The sequence below is a fragment of the Hypanus sabinus genome, unplaced genomic scaffold (genome assembly GCF_030144855.1).
Source record: "Hypanus sabinus isolate sHypSab1 unplaced genomic scaffold, sHypSab1.hap1 scaffold_657, whole genome shotgun sequence".
In the NCBI taxonomy this organism is placed as follows: Eukaryota; Metazoa; Chordata; class Chondrichthyes; order Myliobatiformes; family Dasyatidae; genus Hypanus; species Hypanus sabinus.
Window position 1 is genome coordinate 152,389 of NW_026781512.1, and position 13,299 is coordinate 165,687.

General features: G+C 52.2%; 1 protein-coding gene across 1 annotated transcript; it reads left to right on the forward strand.

The window, feature by feature from the left end:
* The first annotated feature begins 3,472 nt into the window (after window positions 1–3,472).
* Window positions 3,473–12,594, forward strand: LOC132389802 (natural killer cells antigen CD94-like). Its single transcript, XM_059962354.1, has 5 exons — window positions 3,473–3,582; window positions 4,410–4,508; window positions 10,566–10,708; window positions 11,301–11,365; window positions 12,405–12,594. The coding sequence occupies exons 1-5, from the start codon at window positions 3,474–3,476 to the stop codon at window positions 12,592–12,594; spliced, it is 606 nt and encodes a 201-aa protein (XP_059818337.1). The 5' UTR covers window position 3,473.
* Window positions 12,595–13,299: the final 705 nt, after the last annotated feature.

The window sequence follows — 13,299 nt, forward strand, 5'->3', positions numbered from 1 at the left end:
TACCCAGAACCAGATCTAATATTGCTTCTCCTCTCAACGGCCGGTCCACATTCGGTGTAGGAATCCTTGTTGAACACACCATACAATTTCAGCCCCATCTATCCTCCTTGCAGTCAGGAGATGCCAATCAATATTAGGGAAGTTAAAATCACCCATTACAAAAAGCATCAAACCAGATAACCATATAACAATTTCAGCACGGGAATAGGCAATCTCATCCCTTCTAGACCGTGCCGTACACGTATTCTCACCTAGTCCCACCGATCTTCATTCACCCTATAACCCTGGAATACTTTCCTGTCTATATACCTAACCATTTTTTTTAAATGACAAAATCGAACCTGCCTCTAACATTTCTACTGGAAGTTCGTCCCACACAGCGACCACTCTCTGAGTAAAGAAGTCCCCCCTCGTGTTACCCCAAAACTTTTGCTCCGTAACTCTCATCTCATGTCCTCTTGTTTGAATCTCCAATGCTCTCAGTTGAAAAAAAGCCTATCCATGTCAACTCTCTCTATCCCGTTCATAATTTTAAATAACTCGATAGAGGTATTTAAATACCTCGATAGTACCCCCCCTTCTCTGCCTTAATGAATAAAATAACTAACTTAATAGACAATAGACAGTAGGTGCAGGAGTAGGTCATTCGGTCCTTCTAGCCAGCACCGCCATTCACTGTGATCATGGTTGATCATGCACAATTAGTACCCCGTTCCTGCCGTCTCCCCATATTCCTTGACCCCACTATCTATAAGTGCTCTATCTAACTCTCGCTTGAATGCAACAAGAGACTTGGCCTCCACTGCCTTCTGGGACAGAACATTCCACATATCCACCACTCTCTGAGTGAAAATGTTTTTCAGCATCTCTTTTCTAAATGGACTACCCCTTATTCTTAAACTGGGGCCTCTAGTTCTGGACTCACCCATCAGTGGGAACATGCTTCCTGCCTCCAGCGTGTCCAACCCCTTAATAATCTTATATGTTTCAATCTTGTTCAACCTTTCTCTGATGTCTCTTCCATGAAAGTCATATTTGTTCAGGTGTCGCTGCACAGTAGAACAGTTCACCACCACTCCAAAGTCGGTTAAATCGTCCTGAAGGACTTTTGAAGTCGAACGGGATTTTGATTTGCCTTTCTAGCAATCCTTCGGGCAGCTCTCTCGGAAATATTTCAAATAACAATATAACACTTATAGCACGGAAACAGGCCATTTTTCCCTTCTAGTCCGTGCCGAACGCTTACTTTCATCTTATCCAACGATCTGCTCTCAGCCCATAAACCTCTATTCCTTCCCTGTACATATACCTATCGAGTTTTTTTTTATATAAATGGCAATATTGTACCTGCCTGTACCACTTCTACTGGAAGCTCGTTCCGCATTGTTACCACTCTCTGAGAAAAGAAATTCACCCCCGTGTTACCCCTAAACTTTTGCTCCCGAACTCTCAACTCATGTCCTCCTGGTTGAATCTCCACTACACTCATTGGAAAAAGCCTATCCATGTCAACGAAATGAATGTCAACTGCTATCAAATCCCCCTCAACCTTCTGCGTTCAAAAGTACAACGACCTAATTTATTCAATCTTTATCTGTATCTTGGGTGCTGAAACCCAGGTAACATTCCAGTAATCTCCTCTGAACTCTTTCAGTTTATTTCAGTTTATATGCTGATTCTTTCTTTATAATTGTACAGTTAGAGCAGTAGGCATTCCTGACAGGAGAGCTGCGTGCTCCCCTTGCTGGACGTGGGACTGCAAGGAGACCTCCCGTGTCTCCTGTGAGAAGTGCATCCAGTTTCTAACACTCGCCATTAAAGAACTGGAGCAGGTTGAACTCGGAATCATTGGGGAAGCTGAAGGCAATGATAAGGTGGACGTATTGGTGGAAAGTTAGACCCACTGAGAGTTTCACAGGAAAATGAGCGACATTCGGGAAGGGGAATGGAGTTAAACAGCCAGAGGCTGTGCAGAGACCCCTTGTGGCCAATCTGCTGAATAACCGGTAGACCACTTTCTGGGTGAGGGAGTGGGGTGCAAATGAGAAGCAGAGGAAAGTCTCACCGGTCGGTCTCTGGCACTGAATATGGCTCTTTCGATCAGAAGGGAAGGAGAGAGATTTCATCCGAGAGGCAACATGCCATCTCTCGTCCACAGAACATCTTTTCAGTTTACCCCTACTATAGAATCCTCTATTACCAGTGTCGGATATCGCCTGCTCAACATTATCAAGAGTGAGAGTGAGCAGGCAGACGTCGTGGTCCATATAGAGGTGCATATAGTGGTCGGTAGAACGAGGGAGGTGGTTCTCGTCTAGACAAAAGTAGGCAGATAGTTCATTGGCAATAAAAAGACGAAAACACATCTCGAGGCACTGCGTAATTTGAAGCCCACAAGACATCTTCAGTCAACAACAATAGACCTTGTCTTCTGCCGAGAGAAGACTGGGGGGTGGGGGGTTAGCGGTGCAAGGGGGAAGTACCGACTGCCGCCTGGAGGCCGCGCAATAATGCCCCCACGTGATGAAGCTGCTTCTTCCTCCGCCATGAGCAGATTTCTCAGTGTACATCTGAAGTGGAGTGGAACTATTATCCCAGCGGGAAGCGCCATTAAAAAGGGGGAGTGGTGGAGTTACATAGCAGAGAGTGGAGTGCTTGTTGGGGCAGATGTTGATGCGACCTTACACAGAGTCAGGAAGCAAATTGTTGAGCCAGCTGGGACTCATGATCTGAGTTGCGTACGTCTCAAAGCAGGAAGTACTGGATGGAAGGCAGATGAACTCAGGACCGGTGTCAATGGGAAGGATGACAATGTCGTCATCAGTGACACTTGTTTGCAGGAGGCGAAATTCAGAAAGCTCAAACAGTTTTCTGCTGTTTTAGTCATGCTGATGCGGAATAAATTCAAGAATGAGGGGCGGCTTTACAAATCAGAGAAAATATCCCTCGTCTAGGTGAGAGTTTAAGAGCAGAAGTGAGGAACAAGATCGGTATGAACTCGTTCATGGGGCTACATTGTCGATCAACTAACAGTTTGGGGATTCAGATGAACACACCTCTGGAAAGTTCGTAGGCTCTTACAGGAAATGTAAGGTCGCGATCTTTGGCGATTTTAGCTTTCTAGGTATTGACTGTGAATCCTACACGGTGTGGGGCGGATTTCTGTTTACACAGAGAGCCTGGGTGACTGGAATGTGCTGCCAGGGCTGTTGCTGGAGGGAGATCGATAGAGGCGCTTTAGCAGAGGTTTCTCAGGCACGTCAATTTACAGAGAATGGTGGGAGATGGATTTGGTTGGCAGGAAAAGTGTTCATTTTCTTTGCAATAGTTCTGATCTATGATTTATGTTCACTTCTCAGCAAGAGGGAAAGAGAGTGATTTGAACTCAGAGGATGGGAAGAGCAGGGGTGGGGTAGATCAAGGAATATGACGATGGAGTAACAAAGTCGTGGAACGACTTTTCCACAGACGACATGGGAAATGAACGAACCGCAAGGAGAGACCGATCAGACTCAAACATATGGCTAATCTACGTTTTAACAGCGGCCCTCATTATCACGGGTATCTGCTGGAGGATTCATGGTGAGTTTCACACCGGTCGGAACGACCAAACCTCAGAGAATAAAGAGGGCCACTGTAATAGCGACACATTCCCAACATCACCCCGAAACACACTTGATGGTGAAACATACCCTTCACTGTGGTAGTGAGCAGACTCTCCCCACGACCCCAACAGTACCCCCACCAACACATCCCTGAACATGAGACCGACACATTCTTCAAACTGATAGCGACAGACACCGTCGTTACTGTAATAACGATTCACTGTAACACCGACGTGCCCCTCACCGTGGCACGGACACGTACTTCACGAACACAGACACACCAACTGTGATCACAGCACGTTCTTCGTCGTGACACAGACACAAGCTTCACCGTGACACAGACACATCTCTCACGGTGAGACCAGCAGACCCGCCCGTGTGACACCACACCCCTCACCAGTACACAGACTCTCCACTCACTGAGATCCCGACATATCCTCACCGTAACACTGAAATTAATCTCAGCTTGACCCGGTACACATCTCATCGGGTGACAGAAACGCCTATCACAGTGACACCGACACGTACTTCAGGCAACAACGATATGTCCCTCACTGTGACACGGAATTAAAAATAACCACGTCGCAGACGCATACTCGCACGTCACGATGACACCGATTATCTTGACTATGACACCAGCACACTCCTCACCATGACACCAACAGGCCCCACAATCCTGAGACTGACACTACACTCAGCGTGACATCTACACGCTCCGGAACATGACCCGGATCAGAGCACTGGAAAGAGATGCCCACTCACACGTCAGTGTCAACGCGAAATATCCTTCTCCGTCTCTCTCAGTGTCACAGATTCGTCAGTCTCAGATCTGCTCGGACTCAAACAACACTCTGCTTTGGAGAACCTATCCGGAAATATGCCACTTCTTTACCAGTATCAGAGGTGAGTCTATATCACCCCGCATCTCATCAGAGAGAGAGAGAGAGAAATGGGATTCTGGGGAAAGACCTTCACATTCTGACGCCAAGGTTGTGTGATGGGACGGAGTGCAAGGAGCTTCAGCCCGTATCTGACTCCGTGAGTGTCTGGTAGGAGATTGTGGAGGAAGCTTCACCGCTCCGCTGACACTCGGAGTGTGTGAACTGACGTTTCGGACAGCTCTACTGCCGACTCGGAGAGTGTGTGATGGGCCGGTGTGGAGGGAGATTCACTCTGTGTCTGACAACGGGCGTGTGTGATGGGACGGTGTGGAGGGAGATTCACTCTGTGTCTGACCCCGGGAGTGTGTGATGGGACGGTGTGGAGGGAGATTTACTCTGTGTCTGACCCCGGTAGTGTGTGAAGGGACGGTGTGGAGGGAGATTGGCTCTCGGTGTCTGACCACGGTAGTGTGTGATGGGACGGTGTGGAGGGAGCTTCACTCTGTCTCTGACACCGGGATGTGTGCTGGGACGTTGTGGAGGAAGGTTCACTCTGTGTCTGAACCCGGGATTGTGTGATGGGACTGTGTGGAGCGAGAATCACTCTGTGTCTGACCCCGGGAGTGTGTGATGGGAAGGTCCGGAGGAAGATGCACTCTGTATTGACCCCGAGAGTGTGTGATGGGACGGTGTGGAACGGAGCTCACTCTTTGTCTGACACCGGGATTGTGTGATGGGACGGAGAGAAGGGAGATTCACTCTGCGTCTGTCCCCGGGAGTGTGTGATGGGACGGTGCGGAGGGAGATTCACTCTGTGTCTGCCCCCGGGAGTGTGTGATGGGACGGTGTGGAGCAAGCTTCACTCTGTATCTAACCCCAGCAGTGTGAGCTGGGACGTTGTGGAGGGAGAGGCACTCTGTCTCTGACCCTGGGAGTGTGTGATGGGACGGTGTGGAGGAAGATTCAATCTGTGTCTGAACCCGGGAGTGTGTGATGGGACTGTGTGGAGCGAGAATCACTCTGTGTCTGACCCCGGGAGTGTTTGATGGGAAGGTCCGGAGGTAGATGCACTCTGTATTTGACCCTGAGAGTGTGTGATGGGACGGTGTGGAACGGAGCTCACTCTTTGTCTGACTCCGGAATTGTGTGATGGGACGGAGAGAAGGGAGATTCACTCTGCGTCTGTCCCCGGGAGTGTGTGATGGGACGGTGCGGAGGGAGATTCACTCTGTGTCTGCCCCCGGGAGTGTGTGATGGGACGGTGTGGAGGAAGCTTCACTCTGTATCTAACCCCAGCAGTGTGAGCTGGGACGTTGTGGAGGGAGAGTCACTCTGTCTCTGACCCTGGGAGTGTGTGATGGGACGGAGTGGAGGAAGATTCAATCTGTGTCTGAACCCGGGAGTGTGTGATGGGACTGTGTGGAGCGAGAATCACTCTGTGTCTGACACCGGGAGTGTGTGATGGGAAGGTCCGGAGGTAGATGCACTCTGTATTTGACCCCGAGAGTGTGTGATGGGACGGTGTGGAGGAAGCTTCACTCTGTATCTAACCCCAGCAGTGTGAGCTGGGACGTTGTGGAGGGAGAGTCACTCTGTCTCTGACCCTGGGAGTGTGTGATGGGACGGTGTGGAGGAAGATTCAATCTGTGTCTGAACCCGGGAGTGTGTGATGGGACTGTGTGGAGCGAGAATCACTCTGTGTCTGACCCCGGGAGTGTGTGATGGGAAGGTCCGGAGGTAGATGCACTCTGTATTTGACCCCGAGAGTGTGTGATGGGACGGTGTGGAACGGCGCTCACTCTTTGTCTGACACCGGGATTGTGTGATGGGACGGAGAGAAGGGAGCTTCACTCTGTATCTAACCCCAGCAGTGTGAGCTGGGACGTTGCGGAGGGAGAGTCACTCTGTCTCTGACACCGGGAGGTGTGATGGGACGATGTGGAGGAAGATTCACTCTGTGTCTGAACCCGGGAGTGTGTGATGGGACTGTGTGGAGCGAGAATCACTCTGTGTCTGACCCCGGGAGTGTGTGATGGGAAGGTCCGGAGGTAGATGCACTCTGTATTTGACCCCGAGAATGTGTGATGGGACGGTGTGGAGGAAGCTTCACTCTGTATCTAACCCCAGCAGTGTGAGCTGGGACGTTGTGGAGGGAGAGTCACTCTGTCTCTGACCCTGGGAGTATGTGATGGGACGGTGTGGAGGAAGATTCAATCTGTGTCTGAACCCGGGAGTGTGTGATGGGACTGTGTGGAGCGAGAATCACTCTGTGTCTGACCCCGGGAGTGTGTGATGGGAAGGTCCGGAGGTAGATGCACTCTGTATTTGACCCCGAGAGTGTGTGATGGGACGGTGTGGAACGGAGCTCACTCTTTGTCTGACACCGGGATTGTGTGATGGGACGGAGAGAAGGGAGATTCACTCTGTATCTAACCCCAGCAGTGTGAGCTGGGACGTTGTGGAGGGAGATTGGCTCTCGGTGTCTGACCACGGTAGTGTGTGATGGGACGGTGTGGAGGGAGCTTCACTCTGTATCTAACCCCAGCAGTGTGAGCTGGGACGTTGCGGAGGGAGAGTCACTCTGTCTCCGACACCGGGATGTGTGCTGGGACGATGTGGAGGAAGATTCACTCTGTGTCTGAACCCGGGAGTGTGTGATGGGACTGTGTGGAGCGAGAATCACTCTGTGTCTGACCCCGGGAGTGTGTGATGGGAAGGTCCGGAGGTAGATGCACTCTGTATTTGACCCCGAGAGTGTGTGATGGGACGGTGTGGAACGGAGCTCACTCTTTGTCTGACTCCGGGATTGTGTGATGGGACGGAGAGAAGGGAGATTCACTCTGTGTCTGACCCCGGGAGTGTGTGATGGGACGGTGTGGAGGAAGCTTCACTCTGTATCTAACCCCAGCAGTGTGAGCTGGGACGTTGTGGAGGGAGAGGCACTCTGTCTCTGACCCTGGGAGTGTGTGATGGGACGGTGTGGTGGAAGATTCAATCTGTGTCTGAACCCGGGAGTGTGTGATGGGACTGTGTGGAGCGAGAATCACTCTGTGTCTGACCCCGGGAGTGTGTGATGGGAAGGTCCGGAGGTAGATGCACTCTGTATTTGACCCCGAGAGTGTGTGATGGGACGGTGTGGAACGGAGCTCACTCTTTGTCTGACACCGGGATTGTGTGATGGGACGGAGAGAAGGGAGATTCACTCTGTGTCTGACCCCGGGAGTGTGTGATGGGACGGTGTGGAGGGAGCTTCACTCTGTATCTAACCCCAGCAGTGTGAGCTGGGACGTTGTGGAGGGAGTGTCACTCTGTCTCTGACCCTGGGAGTGTGTGATGGGACGGTGTGGAGGAAGATTCAAAACTGTGTCTGAACCCGGGAGTGTGTGATGGGACTGTGTGGAGCGAGAATCACTCTGTGTCTGACCCTAGGATTGTGTGATGGGACATTGTGGAGGGAGATTCACTCTGTGTCTGACCCCGGGAGTGTGTGATGGGAAGGTCTGGAGGGAGGTTCACACTGTATCTGACACCGGGATGTGTGCTGGGACGATGTGGAGGAAGATTCACTCTGTGTCTGAACCCGGGAGTGTGTGATGGGACTGTGTGGAGCGAGATTCACTCTGTGTCTGACCCTAGGAGTGTGTGATGGGACGTTGTGGAGGGAGATTCACTCTGTGTCTGACCCCGGGAGTGTGTGATGGGAAGGTGTGGAGGAAGATGCACTCTGTGTCTCTACCCGGGAGTGTGTGATGGGACTGTGTGGAGCGGGATTCACTCTTGTGTCTGACCCTAGGAGTGTGTGATGGGACGTTGTGGAGGGAGATTCACTCTGTGTCTGACCCCGGGAGTGTGTGATGGGAAGGTCTGGAGGAAGATGCACTCTGTATCTGTCACCAGGAGACCGACACGGCGCGCTGTCGAGGGAGCTTCACTCTCTGACAGACCCCGGGAGTATATGATGGGACGGAGAGAAGGGAGATTCACTCTGCGTCTGTCCCCGGGAGTGTGTGATGGGACGATGTCGAGGGAGATTAACTCTGTGTCTGACCACGGTAGTGTGCGATGGGAAGGTCTGGAGGGAGATTCACTCTGTATCTGACACCGGGAGAGCGTGACGGCGCGCTGTGGAGGGAGCTTCACTCTCTGACTCCGGGAGTGTGTGATGGGACGGTGTGAAGGGAGATTCGCTGTGTGTCTGACCCAGGGATTGTGTGACTGGATGGTGTGGAGCAAGAATCACTCTGTGACTGACACTAGGAGTGTGTGATGGGACGTTGTGGAGTGAGATTCACTCTGTGTCTGACCCCGTGAGTGTGTGATGGGATTGTGTGCAGCGAGATTCACTCTCTGTCTGACCCTAGGAGTGTGTGATGGGACGTTGTGGAGTGAGATTCACTCTGTGTCTGACCCTAGGAGTGTGTGATGGGACGTTGTGGAGGGAGTTTCACTCTGTGTCTGACCCCAAGAGTGTGTGATGGGACGGTGTGGAACAGAGTTCACTCTTTGTCTGACACCGGGACTGTGTGATGGGACGGAGAGAAGGGAGACTCACTCTGCGTCTGTCCCTGAGAGTGAGTGATGGGACGGTGAGGAGGGAGATTCACTCTGTGTCTGTCCCCGGGAGTGTGTGATGGGACGGTGTGGAGGGAGATTTACTCTGCGTCTGACCGCGGTAGTGTGTGTTGGGACGGTGTGGAGGGAGCTTCACTCTGTATCTAACCCCAGCAGTGTGTGCTGGGACGGTGTGGAGGGAGCTTCACTCTGTCTCTGACCCCGGGAGTGTGTTACGGGACGGTGTGGAGGGAGATTCACTCTGTATCTGACCGCAGCATTGCGTGCTGGGACATTGCGACGAGAGAGTCACTCTGTGTCTGACCCCGGGAGTGTTTCATGGGAAGGTCTGGAGGGAGATTCACTCTGTGTCTGACCCCGGGAGTGCGTGATGGGACGGTGCGAAGGGAGATTCACTGTGTGTCTGACCCAGGGATTGTGTGACTGGATGGTGTGGAGCGAGAATCACTCTGTGTCTGATCCCGGGAGTGTGTGATGGGACTGGGTGGAGCGAGATTCACTCTGTGTCAGACCCTAGGAGTGTGTGATGGGACGATGTGGAGGGAGATTCACTCTGTGTCTGACCCCGGTAGTGTGTGACGGGAAGGTCTGGAGGGAGATGCACTCTGTATCTGACACCGGGAGAGCGTGACGGCGCGCTGTGGAGGGAGCTTCACTCTTTGCCTGACCCCAGGAGTGTGTGATGGGACGGAGAGAAGGGAGATTCACTCTGCGTCTGTCCCCGGGAGTGTGTAATGGGACGGTGTGGAGGGAGATTAACTCTGTGTCTGCCCCCGGGAATGTGTGATGGGACGGTGTGGAGGGAGATTTACTCTGTGTCTGACCCCGGTAGTGTGTGATGGGACGGTGTGCAGGGAGATTCGCTCCGGATCTAACCCCAGCATAGTGTGCTGGGACGTTGTGGAGGGAGAGTCACTCTGTCTCTGACCCCGGGATGAGTGCTGGGACGGGGTGGAGGAAGATTCACTCTGTGTCTGAACCCGGGAGTGTGTGATAGGACTGTGTGGAGCGAGATCACTCTGTGTCTGACCCCAGGAGTGTGTGATGGGACGTTGTGGAGGGAGATTCACTCTGTGTCTGACCCCGGTAGTGTGTGATGTGAAGGTCTGTAGGGAGATGCACTCTGTGTCTGACCCCGGGAGTGCGTGATGGGACGGTGTGAAGGGAGATTCACTGTGTGTCTGACCCAGGGATTGTGTGACTGGATGGTGTGGAGCGAGAATCACTCTGTGTCTGATCACGAGAGTGCGTGATGGGAGATTCGCTCTGTGTCTGACCCCGGGAGTGTGTGATGGGACGGTGTGTAGGAAGATTCACTCTGTGTCTGACCCCGGGAGTGTGTGATGGGACGGTAGGAAGGCGGATTCACTCTGTGTTTGATCAGGGGAAAGGGTGAGTGGAAGGTTTAGAGGGAGATTCACTCGGCGCCTCAGTCTCGCCCAATCCGCGGGGGTCTGCGATGTGTAGGTACGGATGGAGATTCACTGTCACGTATTCCTGTTTACAGAGCAATCCTGTTTGAAGGACTGGATCTTTGACAAAGACAGGTGTTATTACGTATCCACATTTAAAGCATCTTTCGACAAATCCATGCAAAAATGCTCAGACGGGAATTCAAGTCTTTTCGAAATCAATTCAGTGGATGAAGTGGTAGGTCCCAAACTCTTGAAGGTCCCACAGTAGGATGGGACACATTACACACCCAAGGGGTCTGACACAGAGTGAGGCACAAAGCACACACACCCGACAAATATTCTCCGGGACAGACACAGAGTGAGGTTTGCTCCACACCGCCCATCACACACTCCCGGCTTCAGACACAGAGTGAATCTCCCTCCACACCGTCCCATCTCACACTCCCGGGTCAGGCACAGTGTGAATCTCCCTTCACCCTCTCCCGACAAACACTCCCGGGGTCAGACACAGAGTGAACCTCCCTCCACACCGTCACGTCACACACTCCCGGGGTCAGGCACAGAGTGAACCTCCCTCCACACCGTCACGTCTCACACTGCCGGGGTCCGACACGGAGAGAATCTCCCTCCGCACCGTCCATGGCACACTCCCTGGGTTAGACGTTGAGTGAATCTCCCTCCACACTGTCACATCACACAATCCCGGGGTCAGACACAAAATTCTCCCTCCGCACCGTCCCACCGTCACTCCTGTTGTAATAAACTGAGAGTGACCCCATCAATGGTTTCCGATTCTCGGCAATAATGAAATAAATGTATCTTCACAGAACGCTATCTCCCACCTTCTTGTCGACCGAAAACGTGCATACTGGATTCGAAAATGCGAAGACGGGTGAGATCTGTGTGGTATTACCTATGGAATGACATAGTCCTGACAGGAGAAAATGGGACTTGTTTACGGACTGCAGTTGGTTTGTGGGAAGAGGGAGGGGTTTGCAGACAGTTCCAGTTTGTCGGGAGAGGATGGTACAATGGGAATACTTTTGTAACCGACACTTGTCTGTCGGGGAATGGCGAAGCAGGGGACTAGAATATTGTGCGGGCATTCAGCAGGCTGTAGGTAGGGAACAGCACCAGTACCCTGGGGTAATTTTGAGACCGAGCTGGTCGGTTTGGAAGGCGCGACACAGTGGAATTAGTTTGAAGTCTGACACGAATCTGTGGGGAGAGGGAGAGGCAATGCGATGATTTTGGGGACTGACATTTGACTGTGAGAGAAGAGCTGGGCAGCGGGATTAGATTAGTGACAGACAGAACTCTGAATGGAGATGGTGAGACAGAAGGATAAGTTTGGACAGAGACACAGGGCGGTGTTCCAATATTGGGTCCGTGGGACTAGTTTGCGGTCTGACGAAGGACTGTGACGGCGGCCCCGCGGCTGTGGGTTGATCGCGTGGCAGTGGGAAAGTTTGGACACTGACAGGAAGCTGAGGGGATGTGGAGTGGCAAAGGGGTTAATTTGGACACAGTCAGAGGAATAGAGAGGGCCAATGGAATTAATTTCTAGTCTCCCACAAGTCTTTGGGGAGAGGGTAGTACAGTGTGTTTCTTTGGTGAATGAAACTGATTTCTAGGCGGGGGAGAGTTCTTCTGTTGGATTTGTCTGAGGACTGAAACAGGACTGAAGAGAAGGTGGGTCAGTGAGATTAATCTGGCGATGGACTGGAGGTTGTGAGGGGTGCGTGGTGCTGTGGGATTAGTTTGGAGACTGACACAGGACCTTGGGGACGGAGTGGGTCAGTGTGATGCGGCTGGGAATGGTCTCAGGGCTGTGAGGAGAGAGCTGATTGATGAGCTTAGTTCTGCGAGGGTCTCGGGTTTACTGCTGCGCTGTAGTGTCTGTGTTAAAACGTTTTAACACTCCTTCACAGGAAAGCGGCCTCTGGTCTCCTGTATCACGTGACCAATCGAACTACCGTCTGCACTCATTGCAGACCGGACGGAGACAAATACCCTTGCAATCTTAATCGCCGTTTCGTCTGCGAGAAGTCGGCACCTTTGTACCCGGCTATTCCTGAAAACATCCAGGGACTCTGTCAACAGCCTGTGGGGGCAACATGAATGACGTGAGTACCTCCCTTTCTTTTTACCTCTCTTCCACTCTCCCTCCATCCATCCTCCCGAATTATCACACCACTCACTACACCCCCTCCTACTTAATTCTTCAGACAACGCAAACATGTACCCATCAATCCCCTTATTTCTCGACATTTCCCAACCCCTCCCCGCCCTTCCCATTCGCTCTTGATCTATCTGCATCCCTCTCCGTCCACTGATTCCTCGCACTTACTCCGCCCACTCTCTGCGCTCTCTACCCACCAGTTCACCTTCTCTCCCACATTTACCGCACCCCGCTCTCTCTGTCCCTTCCCCGCTGTCTCTACACACCCCGTCTCCCTGACCTCTCTCTCTCTCTCTCTTTCTCCTTCTCACCCACTCTCACCTCCACCAGAGCCGTCTGGTTGTCGATACCCCGAAACTGGGTAAAATACTGTGCTCGTGCACTCTGTCTCTGCCTCTCCTGGGTTTATAGAAATCTGTAAGATTAGAACTACGCTCCCGGGAATAAAGTGCCAACCTTCCTTCCCACTTTCCATAACTCATCCTTGGATCTTTCCAGCTCAATGGTATTTTTCCTGGATCAGGGCGAACAAAACAGAGTGCGGCCTCACTGACGTATTGTACCACTGCAGCGCGACCTCCTGACTCCTTCACTCAGTGCCCTGAGTGGTGAAGGCCAGCGTTCAAATCGTCCTGTCCACCCCT

Bases quoted from the DNA above. Each gene is read 5' to 3' on its own strand.
- LOC132389802 (XM_059962354.1), top strand. From the start codon at position 3,474: ATGGGAAATGAACGAACCGCAAGGAGAGACCGATCAGACTCAAACATA. The intron at 4,509-10,565 runs GTGAGTCTATAT...TCCTGTTTACAG, and splicing joins CTTCTTTACCAGTATCAGAG to AGCAATCCTGTTTGAAGGAC. The intron at 10,709-11,300 runs GTAGGTCCCAAA...GTATCTTCACAG, and splicing joins TCAATTCAGTGGATGAAGTG to AACGCTATCTCCCACCTTCT.